The sequence below is a fragment of the Fringilla coelebs genome, assembly GCF_963513975.1.
Source record: "Fringilla coelebs genome assembly, chromosome: 3".
In the NCBI taxonomy this organism is placed as follows: domain Eukaryota; kingdom Metazoa; phylum Chordata; class Aves; order Passeriformes; family Fringillidae; genus Fringilla; species Fringilla coelebs.
In genome coordinates this window covers 97,747,436-97,765,305 of record NC_140030.1, presented here as the reverse complement: position 1 = coordinate 97,765,305, position 17,870 = coordinate 97,747,436, and the positions used below count along the sequence as shown (strand labels likewise).

The 17,870-nt window shown below is 40.7% G+C and overlaps 1 protein-coding gene across 1 annotated transcript; it reads right to left on the bottom strand.

Annotated features, from left to right (window-relative positions):
• Positions 1–10,975: 10,975 nt before the first annotated feature.
• Positions 10,976–17,823, bottom strand: DNAAF10 (dynein axonemal assembly factor 10). Its single transcript, XM_084202352.1, has 8 exons — positions 17,615–17,823; positions 16,565–16,665; positions 15,385–15,515; positions 14,811–14,912; positions 13,953–14,068; positions 13,487–13,621; positions 12,571–12,668; positions 10,976–11,858 (listed from the first exon to the last, which is right to left on the bottom strand). Exons 1-8 carry the CDS (start codon positions 17,804–17,806, stop codon positions 11,651–11,653), a joined length of 1,083 nt encoding a protein of 360 aa, XP_084058478.1. The 5' UTR covers positions 17,807–17,823; the 3' UTR covers positions 10,976–11,650.
• Between the last annotated feature and the right edge of the window lie 47 nt (positions 17,824–17,870).

Sequence of the window (17,870 nt, the reverse complement as noted above, 5' to 3'; positions counted from 1 at the left end):
GGGCCCGCAAACAACCAGAAAATTTGATTAGGAAATCATGCACTCGGCATAGGAGTTGGTGTGAGTTAGTCCCTGACATGCACGAAAAGCGCACGGCAGAGGGTTTTGCATAAAGGGGAAGAGGGACAGGGAAGAGAGAAAGGAAGAGAAGAATTAAAGGGGGAAGAGAAAGAAAGAGAGAGGGAAAGGGATCCAGCTGATGTTCAGCGCAGGGATACCTTTTTATGGATAGGTTTCCCTGACCTGAAGACTCGTTTCTCTCTTTCTATGTAAATTCGTTCTCATGCAATCTGTTCTTTTAAGGTCTTGATCCCTCCTACGGCCCATGCCTTTGTCTTGGCTCATTCCTGTGCTTGCATTGTGGTTTGGGTGCTTATCTCCAAGAACTTCAGCAAGGATGTTTGTCCGAGAAAAGTGGTGCCCTACCTCCTCATGTCACAACTTGTTCTTCTTCACAGTGTGTTAATACCAACAGTCTTTTGTTATTACCAAGAATTCTTGCCTGATGGGATTCCTGTCTGATTCATTGGCTCCACAGCCATCCAGTTATCAGTGTATGAGACACACATTGGGCCCTTATCTTCTGGTGTTCTACAGTGGGGAGGGAGATGCTCTTTTAAAGCAGGAACATGCTTTCCAGCCCCTGGCTCCTCTGAGTGGAGAAGCTAAACAGCCAGCATGACACATCTCCAGCTGTTCCCAAGATCTTGCAGTTGCTTCCTGGAAAAAAGGAGACACAAACTGTGTGTAGAGATGGTCTCCTAAAGCCAGAGATTGCATGGAGTCATCGCAGGGGGTCAGCACTGGTTCCTGACACTGCTCATCTTCACCTCACCCTCAAGTGAGAGTGGGTTTCCAGTTGTGTTATTGGCTGTGTTTTCCACTGTGAGTCCAGATGAGGCTACCGCAAGGATTGGAAAGACAGAGCACCTCTTCTGCAAGGGAATTGGTTGTTCAGCCTGAAAAAGAAGTGGCTTAGGAGTGATCTATTTGCTGCCTCCAGTACCTGAAGGGAACCCACAAGAAAGAGCGGGACTTTACACAAGGGCATGTGATGACAGGACAAGAGGGAATGGATCCAAACTGAGTGTAGTTTTAGATTAGGTATTAGGAAAAAGTTGCTGACTGTGAGGGTGGTGAGGCACTGGAGCAGGTTGTCCAGAGAAGCGAATGTACCATCCCTGGAAATGTTCAAGGCCAGGCTGGAGGGGCTCTAAGCAACCTGGGCCAGTGGAAGGTGTCCCTGCCCATGGCAGGGGATTGGAACTAGAGGATCCCTAAGGTCCCTTCCAGCCCAAGGCATTCTAGGATTCTACAAGATTTCAGCAAATAAATCTGGGTTCAAAATGCAGTGGATTCGTATTTCTCCACTGCAAGAGCTCACTGACTGGAAGATTGTACCAACACATCTGTGGCTCCAAAAGATAAGATCCACATTTTACAGGTTTACATTCTCATAAATACTAAAGCAGAAGTCAGTATCTGCATCAACAGTATTGGCATTACTTGCCAAAGACCTCTTTTTGCCTCTTGTTCACAAGCTCACCTGAAGCTTATTGTAACTTAGGTTTTGCAGCCTATCCCCTCCAAGATAAGATCACTGGAGTCCTTCATCATAGTTGAAGAGGGCCTCCTCTCAGCTGTAGGTTACCAGGAGCCTGCATGTGGCTGACTAAGTTGTGGCTGGTTGCCTGAAGGAAATCTGCTGAGCTGGCTTGCTCAGCAGCAGAATGTCTAGAGGAAGAGAAAAACAGGCCCTGTCTGGAGAAGGACAAGTTCAAGGCTGGGGAAAGTAGAATTATATCTCTAGGGGAAACAGGAGTAGAACTTGGGGATCTTACCTAGCTTTAGGGCACTTCCCTGCACCTTCAATACTTTTAAAAATACCACAAAAGTGAGCTTCCTTTTAATAAGCTGGTTTACATCATCTAAGTGCTATACTATGTCAATTCTAATTAGATCAGTGTGTACTGCAAATGAGAGTCTTTCTCCCTAGTCCCAGTTGGAAGCATATCTAAAATTCTTCAGATGACATTGTTACTTGTTTACATCTTGTTTCCTTTTCCTGCAGGAGATTTAAAGATTTAACTTCTCAATCTCAATCAAAACTGGCTGCAAATGAGTATTATAAAAGCAGCAAACACATGGATTATTTAAGAGCCTTTCGGTCATATGTGGGACACATACAGGTAGTAGAATCACTGGGGTAGAGAATGGTAACCCTACTGTGTGCTAATATTTTGGGGTAATAATAAAATTTTTCATTGCATTTTTGTAGACATTTCTTATTTTCAAAAAACACAGTCTTAATTATTTTCTCATGTTCATTTTTACTAGTACAAGTACAAAATTATGCACTGTAAATAAAGGGAATTTAGGAGAGTTTTCTTTTAAAAAACATTCAGAAATAGAACAGTCTGAAGGGTAACAGAGAATTAGCAAGGCCTGTGTGAAAAACGCCAATCACTTGTTTTTATGATTTTAAAGGTTTAATAGTAATTAAATGGTTATAGAAATAGTAATACAATTAGAGTAACAATACTTTAAACAATTTGAATGAGGACAATATGAGAAAACAAATACAAAGAGTTAAGGATGTTTAGGTACCTTTTTCTGGGCAGCACAAGCCCGAAAAAGGACACCCGTTAACAAAGTATTAACCCTTAAAAACAACAGCCTGTTGCATATTCATACAATTCATACATGATGCATAAATTCCATTCAAACAAGGGATTTGGTCTGGTCATCATCACCTTCTTCCTCCTAATCCTAACAGCGCCTTTGAGCCGGGAAGAAGTTCGTTTATTCTGATAAGAGGGCAATAAATTCTTTTTCTCTGAAAGATTTAGGTGTCCTGTGGCTGCTAGCTCACTGCAAGTCCTTTCTTTAAAAAAAGTATCTTACATAGCATAGTTTCTATTTTAACATTTTGTTATAACCCCAAACTATATTTAACACACTACTTAAGTGTGTTACAAAGTAATACTACAGTATTACTTTGTAACACAACACATGTAATATTCATTTTAATATTTGCGAAAAGCCAATCATAAAATATGCATTTTTCACACCTGCACTCCTAAATAGAATAATACTTTGCAATTCTAGTATGCCAAATGTCTACAAGGAGGTCAGAACACTTAACATATGTTTAGTTCATTCTTATCTCAGTATTCACATGTCACAGACCAGGAAATACAGAGAGGGGATTTGATTGATTGACCAATTGATTTGCCAAATGCTAGGTAGAAATTGTTGGCAGAGTCTTATTTCCTAAACCCAATATTTTGTTTCAATTACAGATCAAAGGAAAATGCAACACGTGCTGATCAGTGTTCAGATTCAGCCAACCCTGTTTGTAGAAGATTGTAACCATGGTAGAGCATTAATGCAGTACAGATTGTGCTCTGTATTCCCTGGTCATACAGTGTGGCTCTCTCTCCTTCTACTGGTTTACATTTGTTGTAGATTTGCTCCTACTGGCTCTGGACTACTACAGATTTATACTTTTGTTCAGTTAACTGGAGTTCCTACACTGAGTGCCTACACTGAGTGCTAAGTCTTGGAATTTCTCAAGCCAATTCATTCAGGAGATTATTAGGTATAAAAGCATTCATTCTCTGCTTAAAATGGCTGCACTGCCTGTTTGGTTTTATGGATCAGTGAACGAGGAGTTAAGAATTCACATTTATCCCATCCAAAATCTGATTGAGATACAGCTCATATAATTCAAATGGTTTATGCTGGTGCCACTCTGAAAATATATTATTATTTTATATATAGATATCTGTAGACAAGTCTATCCACAAAAAGCTGTACTGGCATCTGGTACTTAATGGAAACCATTTAATTGGAGAGGCCTATGAATGATTATTGATTTTTCTCTATCATTCCTGAAACAAGAGCAAACAATCCTGAATATTTTTGCCGAAGTAGTCAAAGTGACAAGCATCTTTAAAATAATTACTGCATTATTATGATGCATCTCATCTACTGTACATACAACATAATGATTCCTGCAAAGTCAATGTTCTTTGTGGAGCAAAGCGGAGGCCAAATCCTGTAGTCTTGGCCTCACTGGAATCATTGTACAGCCTGGGTCATGCAAAGCACCACAGTCTGACGTACAGACCCGCTGTGGCAACACCATCTCCCTGAAACAATGCCACTGAAAAAGCTTTGGGAGATGTCATGCAGGAGACAGTGTAAATGAAAAAATTTAGCCTAGATTCTTCTGCTGTGAATCTGATGTGAATATAACAAAGATTACTAGGAACTACTTATAACAAAAATGTTAATAAACCATTGGCTAAACAGGATAAAAATACAGACTCTAAAATCAGACTAAAAATCTGGCAAGCAGACCAGTTTGGGAGATGTTCGTGTGTGTAATACACATGTGTCTGAAGGGCACCTTGGGCCTTTTGGAATAGGCAGTTTGTTATTGTGAAGCCCACTTCTTGGCAGTGTAATCTAATGAATTTGCAATCTAATTTCTTTGCAGTATAATCTAATGAATCTGCAATCCCATGTGTGGGCAGACAGCAAGTTACCAGAAGCGGGTGTAGCAGGAATAAACTGAAGCACAATCATCCATCTGCTTGCCAGTGTCGCCCAACGTGCACTTGTTCCTTGGTGGAAGAAGGGTGAGTACCCAATGTTTCCTCTGGTAAATCAGAAGACAAACAATCCTAAAAGGACAGTGACAGGCAGCTACCTGGCTCAATGCCCTGTTTATGGGAAATTGTCTCTGCCTGAATTCTGCTGAAACCAGATGTCTGCAGGGAGGGAGGGCAAAGATAGAGATTTTACAGTGATTTATTACAATGCACATGGTGAGACCAGAAAGAGAGACCAAGGTATCTATCTGGCTGCCAGTTTTGTTTTTCTTACTTGCTAGATGGGGTGAGAAGGGGAAGAGAGTCTTGAGGCTAACCCACATTTTCAACAACTAAAAATCCCATAGTAGTGACATTAGCACAGTGGAAAAGAAATGTAACCTCCAAATTTTTCCATGTTCTGTTACACTTTGCTGAACTTAGGGGCAGCATATGTGGCAGCCTGAGCCCAAGTGAACTTAGACTCACCTTTCAGTTAAAATGCTCTGGAAATGCCTTTTTTTCTGCACTCAGATTGAATTATAATGGCTTTAATCCTACTAAACACAGACTCTTTTCTCTTCTGAAAACATAAGATTTCTAATCAAAATACAGATGCAAAAGTACACAGAAAGAAGGAAACTGAGATTGATGTATCTTTGGTTTAGGGAGGAAAAATAATATAATTCAGTAAGACTAGCTTAAGCCCTCTAATTACAGCTTTTTTAGCATAACAGGTAGGGAGTATGAGATCAACACTGAGATAGTGATAGTTGGTACAGATCAAAAGAGCCCCAGCTAGATTACATGACAGGATATGGTGAAGTACTGGGTTACTCTACATACAAAGTCTTATTTACTGAACGTATATCTATTAGGTTAAATGCATTTATATATGGAAACTGTAGAAATAAATTGAAGGTAATTTATCATGTGTAGAATATTTGTTCTGATAGTATTCTAAGGTTGCATTTCTTCCAATTAGTAGGTAAAACTGTAATTTTTTTACACTATCTCTCTTTTACTAAGATTGGAAGCAAATTATATTAGAAATTGAGGTTTATTTTTAAATGCATTAGAATTCCACCTGTCTCACTTGTTCTGTGCCTAAATTCAGTAGAATCATACATTTTATACTGTTTTAGCAGAAAGCCTAAGACAACTTTAGGAGTAAATAAAACTTAGGACCCAAATTGTAGTTGTCATTTTAAAGTCTTTTTTAATATTTATTTATCTGCACATGCCCCCTGAAGAAGCAGGATAGAAGTCTTTGGCCTAATCCAGTGTGGCTGCTGCTGTTCCTTATGCACTCTGTAACAGCAGGATGTGGGAGGAAGGGAATGCAAATGTCAGAAAGGGAAAACACAGCTGGATATAAAGATGCCACAGGCCTATGCTATCACAGTCTTCTGCAAGGCAGGAATGACTGTCCCTCACATCTGCTGAACAGGCCACAAAATCCTGCCTAGTTGAGCTGTGCTAGAAAGGAAGAAGGAGGGTTTATGTCATCTCTGCAGGAAGACTGATGACCTAAAAATGAAAGACTTAGCATGGGAGGCAACTGAACTGGTTTCATTAGCTGCATCTACCTGAATTTTGCCAGTGGTGGGTTTTACTGTAAGTAGACATTCCAAAAGCAGCAGGGACCTAGGGAGTTAACTAGGAATTTACTTGAAGGAAAGAGTAATTTCAGCTGCAAAGCTGTAACAGTCAGTCTAATAGTGAGCAACTGCTACAATGTAATGTGGGGAACAGGCTGAGCTACTATTTCTGATCCACTGTCACATGAAAAGGTCCCATCATGTCTCAATTGCTGTGCAGTTCTGTGGGTTTTTACTGCTCTTCTGCAACCCACACATCTTCTCTCTTCAAAGAATGTTTTCAATGTTTCAGAACCTTAAAATCACAAGCAACCTAGGAGAGCTTGCTTGTGCTTATTTATGTTGCTGATGGACTTTTCATGGTGATGAAAAATATTCACCTTCACTGCCATGCTGAAGAACCATACCATTGTTTAGAAAGGAATCCTTAGGAAAGATCATCCAGTTAACCCAATGCTGCCAAGCCCACCACTAAACCATGTCTCTAAGTGCCACATCTACACGGTCCTTTTAAATACCACTAGGGATGGTGACTTCAGCATTTCCCTCGGCAGGCTTCTCCAAAGCTTGATTACCCTGTCTTCACCACAGTGGAGAAAGTTTTCCAGTCTGAACCTTCCCCGATGCAAGCTGAGGCCATTTCCTTATCCTGTTGCTTGTTACCTAGAATACGCCAGCCCTCATCTGGCTACAACCTCCTTTCAGAGCAGTAAGGTCTCCCTTGGGCCTTCTTTTCTCCAGAGCTGGGGCTAGACAACCCCAGCTCCTTCAGCTGCTCCTTGTAAGACTTGTGGTCTTCTACTCAGGACTGAGGCAAACAAGGCAACGAGTACCTCAGCCTTTACTTTCATCCTTTGTCACTGTGTTTCCTCTGGCATCCAATAAAGGATGGAGATTCTCCTTAACCCTCCATTTGTTGCTAATGTATTTAAGAAGGATTTTTTTATTGTGTGGCAGTTGACAGATTAAGTTCTATCTGGGCTTTGGCCCTTCTGATTTTCTCCCTCCATAAAACTTAATGACATTCTTGTCCCCCTGAGTTTCCTGCCCCTTCTTCCACATGTCACAAACTCTTTTTTTCCCAAGTTCCAGCCAACACTCCCTGTTCAGCTGCACACTTCAGGAACCTTGTCAACTGTTTCATCTCAGCTGTATTTCTAGAAGACATCTGGTAAGTTGAAGTCCCCCACAAGAACAAGGACTAGCAATTGTGAAATGCTCAGCTGCTTATAGAACCTTTCATCTGCCTCTTCACCCTGGATGGATGATCTCTAACAGAATCCCACCAGGTTATCTGACTTGTTGGCCTGATCCCCTGATTTTCACCTATAAAGGCTCAACCTTTCTGTCACCATCATTAAGCTCTAGAAAATCAAAACACTCCTTAACATACATGGCTGCTCCAGAAGGAAGTCAGGGTGTGAAGCAGAGAGTGTCAGCCTCGGATGGCCTCCTGCACATTGACAAGAGTGGAAAGAGACATTGTTCTGGGAAGGGAACATCAATCCATACATTCTGTACAGGCTATTTTTACTGCCAGGCATAACAGAAGAAGGAACTTTCATGGGCCCTTACATGGTTTTGCACCTCAGCTCCCTCTGCAAATCCCCAGACATGGAGATGGTGACAGAAGATTTAAGTAAGATTGCAGGGGAGTACAGGCAGGAGAGGGGGAGATCTCTTGGAAAGAGAGAAAAGTACTCTTTGAAGAGAAATCTGTCCCAGAGGCTACAGTTGTACTAAGCTAAACAGCAGTGGGCTCACTCTTTGGCTCAGAGACTGATTGATAAAATGTGGGACCATACTGTGAAATTGAGCTAGTCTCCAAAGCAGGGCTGCCACACACATACTGCCTGTTAGAAGCAGCACCTGCTCATGCTACAGTCCTGAATCACACCAGAAAAGTATTGGGCCAGTTGGCCCAGAATCAACCATGTAAGAATGTAATACTGAAGAATACTATTGGGAAGAGATGCCCTGCTGTGATCACCTTTCCTGGAGGATCCTGCAAAACTTTCGTGACAATTGTCTCATTGGGGGCTGAGGAGGAGATAGACCAGAATGTGGGGCAGCTACTCAGTGCCCTTGAGACCCTGGACATTCTTGCAGCCATCAGGAAACACTAATCCAGTGTTCTCTGTGGGTCAGTGTTGTGCAACTCCCAAGGCAGCCTGTGCTGTGGAAAGCAGGTCCTCCCAAAAAGGCCAGAAGTCATGGAAACATTTCACAGCCGAGGCTAGAACTGGTCACCATCACCAAGTCACCGAATTGCTCTGGCCCAGATCCAGAGAAATCCCATCTGGTCTTTCCTCTGGGCTGAACCTGCACTGCCAGAGGCAGTCCCACAGCTGTGCTTGGAACTGCACTCCCAAGTGATAAAGCTCTTGGCTCCTGCCTGAGTCAACAGCTGCCCTTGCCCAATATACTGGGACTTGAGTTTGCTACTGCAAAATATTTTGCATGTATAAAGGCTTTAAATACATGCTAGACATACAGACTGTGGTCTGAACATTTTAGAGGAGTGGGATGTTCTGTTTAAAGTGAATGCTACTGAAAACTCAACAATAACAGCATCACGAGCAAGAAAATGCAGGATTAATAATGGGGTAAAAAAAGCAGTAAATCAGTGTATTTTCCTGGTGCTTTGTCAATACCAACTTTAGACAACTGCATTACAGAGCTGAATGTGCAGGCCACAAGCCTCTTACAGATCAGTCAGCTTAACCAAAAATCTCTCTCTGCTATCAAATCTATTTCAAAGGAATAATTTGGGGAAGATGAGCTGAACTGTATTGACAAGCTGTGCCTGCTGTCTCTGAAGGAATCACTGAAGAGCACATGTCTTTCTTTTTCTGTGCAATTCCCCATCTTCCTTCTTTGTACCAATTCCACAATGTCCCTAACACAATCAGTGGTTGTGAAGAGGTGAGAGCACAGCATTGTAGCTTCCCATACAGGGTTACAACTTGCCTTACATTGCTTAAAATTTGGTCCAACTCCTGCCTCAACTGTAAATTACTTTTTTTTTTTGTGATGCAAACTATATACTGTATGCAAATACTGACTCCATGCACGGAAACCTTAGAGGGCTGTAATCTCCAAGGACCTGTATAATTCAAAAGAACTATACTGATGTGAAACAGAAGACTCAAACCTGATTGATGGGGATTTGGGCAGCATCTTGTTAAAAAAACACAAAGCACAAACCAAAAAAATATGTTAACACGTCCCTCTACACAGGCTGCAGTCATGCCTGTAAACAGATTTTTTTCTTCCAGGAGCACATAGGGATAGTTTGCACAGGAAACAAGTGAGAGCTGCCAGGCAGATACGCTTGTTAAATGTCACTCCAAATTTGGGAGCACATTCCACTTCCTGGCCTTGGGCGAGGCAGGGGTTTTCCAGAGCAGTCCTTGGAGCTGCATCACAGAGCATTTGGTCTGGGCATGACATCTCAGATGCATTATGATTTTATTTAGAACACACTTCAGCTCTGCAGGCTGCAGAGGCAAGGTGCCACACTTCAGCAAGAAGTGGAAGGACTATAAATAGAGCAGTCTGGGCTGCCACGGGCAGCTTTTTCTGGTTTAGCCTCGAAGAAGCAGAAATCCAATCTGCTGAGGAGATAATGCACAGTACAGGCACAACCAGCAGCATTTCTTTCCAGACAGTAACTGTCTTTCATTTTGTAGGTACACAGGTACAGCCTTTAAGGAACCTTCAAGGAACAAGGACACACTACCTTCCATCTGTGCTTTCCTCCAACTCTCAGTTTTTTGCAAGCTCCTTATATGCAAACTGTCATGTTTTCATGAAACTATGCATTCCCCTCTACTCACGAGGGGAACACATTCCTTCATTTACAAAACAAGGAATAAAATGAACCTCAAAATTAAGTGCACAGAGGTAACACACATTTGATATTTTTGAGGCCCATGGAGCTTTAAGAATTGTTGTTTAATAGTTCTGGCTCTAAGTTGTATCCCACAAGGAGATCTCCCCGCAATTGTTTGAATAAAAAAGGGACATTTTTGCTGCAGGACAAGTACATAAAAATAGCACAAAGAGCCCAGTCCTGTGCTCAGGAGATTTTTGTTTTCCCTTGCAGGTACCTATGCTGAGAGTTTTTTTCTTCCCTCACTCTGTGCTTGACTCAGTTACTGTTCAAGAGAGAAAACTTATTTCTACCAATTTCCACAGCCTTTCACACCTTTCAGTGAGTATATTTTATTTACAGCACAAAGCTAATGGAAGCCATCTTTGAACAGTGCATTTTAGACTCAAAGCACTTGAATTCTTTGAATTCCACATCCCCAAAGCTGCAGCCAAGAATGCAGAGTAATGGTTCCCTCCTGCTGGAATGCACTCTACGAAGGCCAACACTTAAAATCATTTCAGAATATGCTCTCAATATTACACCTTGCACAAAAGGAGATGGGATTACTTGGGTCAAAAAATCAGATACTAAATATTACACTTGAAAGCAAACCATCAAGTCTTAGGGAAGACAGGTAAATCTCATAAATCTTTGCCTTCCACAAAATATTTAGCCTACATTGCCTGTGTTTTCATCCCTGTTGGCCCTTGCTAAATCTGAAATACAAGAACCTAAGTTTGAAGAGGACAGTATCAGTGACCTACTACAACCAAGGACTTCCACAGACACACTTTGTTTATGGTCTACTGTAATGTTCCTCCTGCCTACCCTGCTACTGAGGCGTGAAGGATTTCTCCATTCTCTAAATCTCTGGATATCTGAATAATATACTTTGCTCATTTTAAGAAAACACTACACATAATTTTATTTGTAGAATATCAAGTTGAAAACAGATATAAAAGCAACAGAACATGTAAACTCAATAGGAAACCCAACTAAAATAATGAAAGTGCATTTTGCTCGATAGTTTAATTTCAGTATGATCTTCAATAAAAGCCTTACTCGTTTAAACCTGAGTATTTTAGCCTTTGTTATCATTTCTGTATTGTAGTAAACAATCCTAAGTCACTTTAACAAACACTCTAATTAATAAATCCAGTAACACAACAAGTTTCTGTAGTAGTTCCCACAGCATGAATGCACCTGGACAACACCATACATAATAAAGCCAAACCATTTAACAAGTGTGAAGAGATTTGCAATATGAATAAACTGAACACAAACTCTGAAATTACAGAGCGGTGTTAACACAAAGGCACATTTTATTTTCATTGAAAATTCACATTTCTAGAAGGTTAAATTTTGTGCCCAGGCAACTTAAAGTTCATGACAGCACAATCAGCCAAACAACTCTGATTGCACGTATCTGAACCTTCAATAGAAAAATCTGGCTTCTATTTCTTCTATCCGGTTTTATTAAAGAAGAAATTAAATTAGAAATAGAAGGGCTCTGCCTCCCATATTTACAGACTGCAAACTATATTGCTTTCTCATCAGAAATTCTCATTTTCTTGTCAAATTTTGTTAAGCTTTGTAACTATCAGCACCCTCACAGTTTGGTCAAAAGCCCCACAGACACAAAGTCCCTTTTTGTCAGGGCTCCAGTCCAGGCTAGAGATGGGCTGTGTTGACAGAGTCACATTCTGCAAGAGACTAAGAGACCCTGCCACCCCCATCTCACATCCTTCCGAATCTTTCTTCGAGCGCTGGGCTGGGTACTCACTGCCAATGAGAAAATTAAACAAAAACAGCTACTTAGAGATGTATTGATACAAACACATCATCATCCTCTTTATTTCCTGCTCTACAGATAAGGCAAATAAATGTCTTAAAAGTAATGAATAATCATATCCAGCTATATCTACGCTGCATACTTTAGAAGACATTTCATGAAAGAAAAAAAGAGCTGGGAAATTTTGAATCCTGACTCCCCTAACCTATAGCTCTTCATGTTTTAACTGGTGGGCTTTTACCACAGCCAGAAAAATTTCATCACAACTATGCTTCTGAAACTTAATGCACCAACTTCATTGCATTTAGGACTATTAAATTATTTTTCCATGTAATGTAAGAAAATGTAAATATAAGAATGCTTAAGTCAAGGCTTTCAATACTCTTCTCATATTAGAATTTTAAGAAACCCATTTTTTTCCATTTATCACCTTGTTAACCAAGGATATAATTAGATCTTCACTACATGAAGACAACAAGGGCAAGATTCACCTGTGCTGTAACATTCTCTTAGGGATTAGTTCAAGATTCCAGATCAAGTACTGACACTCAAATCACCCCTTCCACTGCATTTGTAAGCAATCATTTTAACCAGATATTCTGAGGTTGGAAGCAGGACCCCACTCATCATTTTCAGAAAGATTCTTTCTTAAAACATTAGATGGTTGGTTTCTTACTCCTGGCTGGAGAAGTGATCACTTACTATTTCCAGAGATGAAGGCTCCCAGATCCTCCACTTGTCATAAATATATCTCTGTTCTGTGGCAGGTGCCGAACCTGCCAAATTGTAGATTTTTGTGCCTAATAAAAAGAAATCAACATTGTACAGAAGTAATTTGAAGATGAACTTCATAGGAAAGGACACATAATAAAACAGAGATCACTTGTATGAAAAGAGCCAAGCCTTCCCATAGTGGATGGTTAATTTCACTGTATGACATCTCTTAAAATCATTACTGGATGGGAATATATTACAAACACTGTGCAAACAAAACACACAGTCAACAACTCAAACCTCAGCCAGGGCACTAAGATCATATAGCAACAGAAATCACTTTGGGAAAAACCCCAACAGGTCCTCTGACTTAATGTATATCTATCTGCAAATGTCCCCACGGACAAGCTTAAATGTGCTAAATGAACAACAAATTCTGTTTTCACAGAATTTTTTTTTACAATTTTTTATTACAAAATTATTTATAAATAAATTAATTAAATTTATTGTCTTATTCCGTAAAAAAATTCTTTGATTCAGAAGCAAGTACCTCCAACACCTTATCTGCTTTGAAGATAGTATGGAAAATACTAAGAGATACTAAGTTGAAACTCAGCCTTTTCTAAAAAAAGGAAGTCCTAAAGAACTTCACCACAGAAGTGCCTTTTCTTGAATTACCACCAGATTTTGTTCACTAAAACAAACAAACAAATAAACAACAACAAAAAAAACCACCAAAAAAAACCCCACCAAAAATAAAGCAACACCAATCAACCAAAACAAAACAAAAAAATTATGAAGTAACCTGGGCATTTCTTACCTATTTGTACTACACCTGTAGTAATTTGACAGCATGAATTTAGCAAGTTTGTCTCTTATTAAGACATTCTCAGTCCCCTCATACCTTCTCTGAAACAGAAGCAAAACCTTTCGTTGGATGCTGAGTTCTCATATCAAAAACATGGAATTTTCCCTCAAGTGATGTGGCCACCAGCTTATTCATATTTATATCTTTTCTGTCAAACTCCACACTGCAAACCTGGATATAGAACAAGATAAATTCAGTCTTGTAATTTAGTCACCGTTAAAAAGAATGGGTGTTTCGTGATTTGTAAATATGTATTAATCATTGGTTATTTCCACAATAATATCATCATCAAACAGGAAATAAACATGTTGAACTGAAATCCATTGAAAAATGTCCTGATCAAGAATGTGAGGGGTACAATTTGCTGAATCTAAAGAAAATTATTCCTTGGTACAATCTCAGCAGAAACATCTTCTGGGTAAATTTCACACAGATAGAGTCCTTTTAATTTTTCCATCCTACATAGGACCTGGAATGAAAAATACTTTTGTGATTTCCTTACCCCATTTTTAATGTTGGTCTCCCATCGTAGTGACATAGTTTTTAAGTCAAACAATTTAATGTCCCCATTGTCATAGCCAGCACATACAACACGTTCCTCTTGATTGTAAGCATTACCTGGACACAGAGAGAGAATTTAGCAGAAAACACAAAACCTCTTTAGCCTGTAAATTTCAGAAGTCCCAGGCCTTCACTGCAGTTTCAACTTCCATTTATACAACAATAACAAAAAGTTGTTGAGATATTAAGATGAGGTGAAGCGGATGGTTTTCAAACCTGAAGGGTCTAGAAAAATCTTGTGTAGAACACAAGCAACTTTGCTCTCTCCAAAGAAAAATGCAGAGCTCACATCAAGCATTGCTATTTTCCTTTAATTTGCTCTTAAGCTTCAAAGGACTTCTCTTAAATTAACTCCTTAATGCTTGGTAGCTGCAACTACACTACAACAGTGGTGAGTTCCCTGTACATGGCAACATTTATACTCCTTCCGGACCACGCAGCTAGATATACTGTTTTTACATTTCTAGGCATATACATAAAGCTTGCACAGCTTATCTGTGAAACCACAGAACCATCAAATCATTTACGTTGGAAAAGACCTTCAAGATGATCAAGTCCAACTACAAACGGTGACCAAAGTGATTATAGAGAATGAGTCCAAAATCTACCTATCACAAACCCACAAAACTGTTTATTTTGAAGAAAAAAACCCACACATAAATGTAACAGTGTAGAAAAGAAAACCTGCTACTTATGCATCCATACAAAATAAAGTATTCTATAACATCCTGAAGTACATTGACAATCATCAAAACACAATCATGTGAGAGGGAGGAATGGTCATAATCTGATCAATTACCAAATGCCACAGTCCAGCAGTCTCTTTTGCTCTCCCCCTGTACAGGTTCCATATTAGCCACAGGAGTGTCATTCTGCCTTGGGTCCCACACCTTCACAGTTCCTGGGAAAGAAAGACAATAGATTTTGTATTAGGAATACATTGTCATACTATATTCACCTTCCCAGGAAAGCCCTTTGCTTTTCATCCTAATAATTCAAAAGACATGAGCAACTCTTTCAATTCTAGCAAGCCTCACTGTGTTTTGTGGATATAAGAAAGAACCACAAAACTAAAAAGAAACAGAATGAAAGCATTTGTTAAGGACATATTTTCTCTAGCTGATATTTTGCATTTATCATGGTTTGTGTTCCTTTTGTCTCATGCCCAGTGACAACAATACCTTTTGCTTATCTGTGGCTTCTAGAAGAATTAGAGAAAATCAGTCCCAAGAAAGATTCAAAAGACAGTGTACAAAGAACTAGTTGCAACAGCTTGTAAGCTTGTAACTAGTTTGGATGGCAGACTACGCCCTGCCATCAAGAGCTTGCAGGCTCAGAGGAACTGGGAAGACTTGCAGAGTTCACTAACTCACCATCTCGACTGCCAGTCACAATTTCTGGTGCACCTTCCCCAATTCCTAAGCCACCTACACCATCTATACTGTTTATGATTTCCTTATGACCTTTCACAGAATACACTGGTATTTCAGGAGCTTCTAAATTCCTAGGCAAGAAAGAAAAAGAACAGAAAACATGGCATTTTTCCTTGACACTCAGGATTTGTATAAAAATGAAAGGAAACTTGAGCACAAATCATAAAAGCTCAGATTTACTGTGAGAACAAATATGGATATCACCACTAAGAACCCATGAGTCTTTGTTTGATTCCTTCTTTGGCTACTGCTTTGGACTGCTCCAAAAGATTTGGCTCTATTCTGGACCTCCCTGTTTGTAAAGGCAGTTGTGAGATTCACCGCAGCAACCACTCAGACCCAGTTTTACATGCTGGGCTCAAAAATGAATCACACTACAGATCAAAGTAAAGATACTCCAAGTATCTTTACTTTCAGTAGGTCTATAAAATAACTTGATTCATTGATCCCCACCTAGCTCTGACTGCTGCTCTCTAACTTCAGGTGACTATTGTATCTAGCCATGAGTTTCATGGTTCTTTCCCACTGATTCCCATTCTTTGAGACTCCTTCAGAATTTTATCTTACATTTCAACTAGTAACTGTCCACGTAATTCTTGCTATTCCAACAAGAACCAGTAGTTCCTTGACACAGGGCAATGTAACAATGATAATAAAAAATCCCGTTTTGACACTACTACTTTATTTGATCATAAATTTATCTAGGCATAAATTACACCAATAATTCAGAGACCTAGAGGAAACATTTGAAATGTCAAGATTAAAAATATATATTTAATCTAGACATGAAATTTGGGTTGAACACAACCTCTTGTTTGTACTCATGCATCCATCCAAAAGCCTCTTTTCAGAGGACAACCTCACAGAACTTTAACAGGTTTTTGTAGCTGCACACAGAAGATGGTAGTGAAGCAGCACTGAATTAAACAGGGTGCAGAATTCTGTGTTGTTTTTACAAAACAGGCATAGTCCAAATACAGTAGCCAGCAAAGCTTGCACTGGATCCCAACTACGGGCAGCATGGAGAGCATCTCATGCAAAATCCACAAACAGAAACCTCTGTTTAGACAGACATGGACAACATCAAGCAAAAACACTTCCAGAGAATATTTGTGCTTACCATACGTTAAGGTTTCCATCGAAATCTCCTGTAGCTAAATATCTTTGCTGCAGAGATGTAGCACCAAAAGTTCCACATTTTATAGGTTTGGGCTTTTCGATCTTTTAAAGAAAGGAAATGTCTGTGTCAGCACATGGAAAAGGAAAAAACATCCGCAGGCCACACAGTTCTGAGGAGTGCACAGGGGCAAGGGTCAGCGAAACACACATGGGATATTTGGTGCAAAATACTGTCAAAACATTATTGAAGGAAAGCTGTACTTTGAGTTTAGTCCTTGTGCACAGAAAAGCAGAGGGTCGAGGTGACTAGTCTGGAAGAAAACACTCTGCTTGTGGCCTAGTGGGGCCTTATGCACCTGAGGAACTGCCCTGCCTCAGAAGAAGGGAACATTCAAAGGTCAGTCTGAGAGAAAAAACAAACCAAACAAAAAGGCAAACAACCAACCAGCCAAATAAACCCCCAAAACACAACCAACCAACATAAAATCCCAACAACAAAAACCCAAAAACCTCAAACAAACAAACTAAAAATTCACCCCCAAAAAAGCCAAACACATGCAGAAACCAGAAACCCGTAACACAACACACGAAAATAACCTACAAAATACAGCAGTAAACAAAATCACAGAATCACAGTCACAGTGAGGTTGAAAAACACCTCTGAGATGGTGGAGTCCAACCTATGACCGGCCACCATGGCACTGAGTGCCAAATCCAGTTTTTCCTTAAACATCTCCAGGGACGGTGACTCCATCACCTCCCTGCACAGCCTATTTCAACGTCTAATCACCCGTTCTGTGAGGAAATTCTTCCTAATGTCGAATGGAAACCCCAGCAGCTTAAGTTCTGTCAGTAGTTGCCTTGGAAAAGAGACAGACTCCCCCCGGCTACAACCTTTCAGGGGGTCGAGGAGAGCGGTAAGGTTACCCCTATCAAGAAACGACAGGGTATCAGTGAATCAGCACATTTAACACGCAAATCAGCTCCCGCTCGTTATCCCCGGCCTATGGACAGCCGTCCCGGCAGCCGTTCCCGAGGGGACCGTGCTTACCTCCCGCAGCACCTCCAGACGGGCTCCGTGCAGCTCGTACAGCTGGATGATGCCTGTGCCGCGGGCGGCGCTGCCCAGGCACATCAGGCGGGCGCTGCGGGGCACCCACTTGCAATCGAACACGGTGTAGCTCAGCGCCTGCTGGACGTGCGACACCACCTGCGGCCGCTCCGGACCCAGCACCGCCGACATCCCGCCCCGCTCCGGCCCCCGCCGCGGCGGCTGCGGCGGAAGCGCCCGCCGTCCCTTCCGGCGG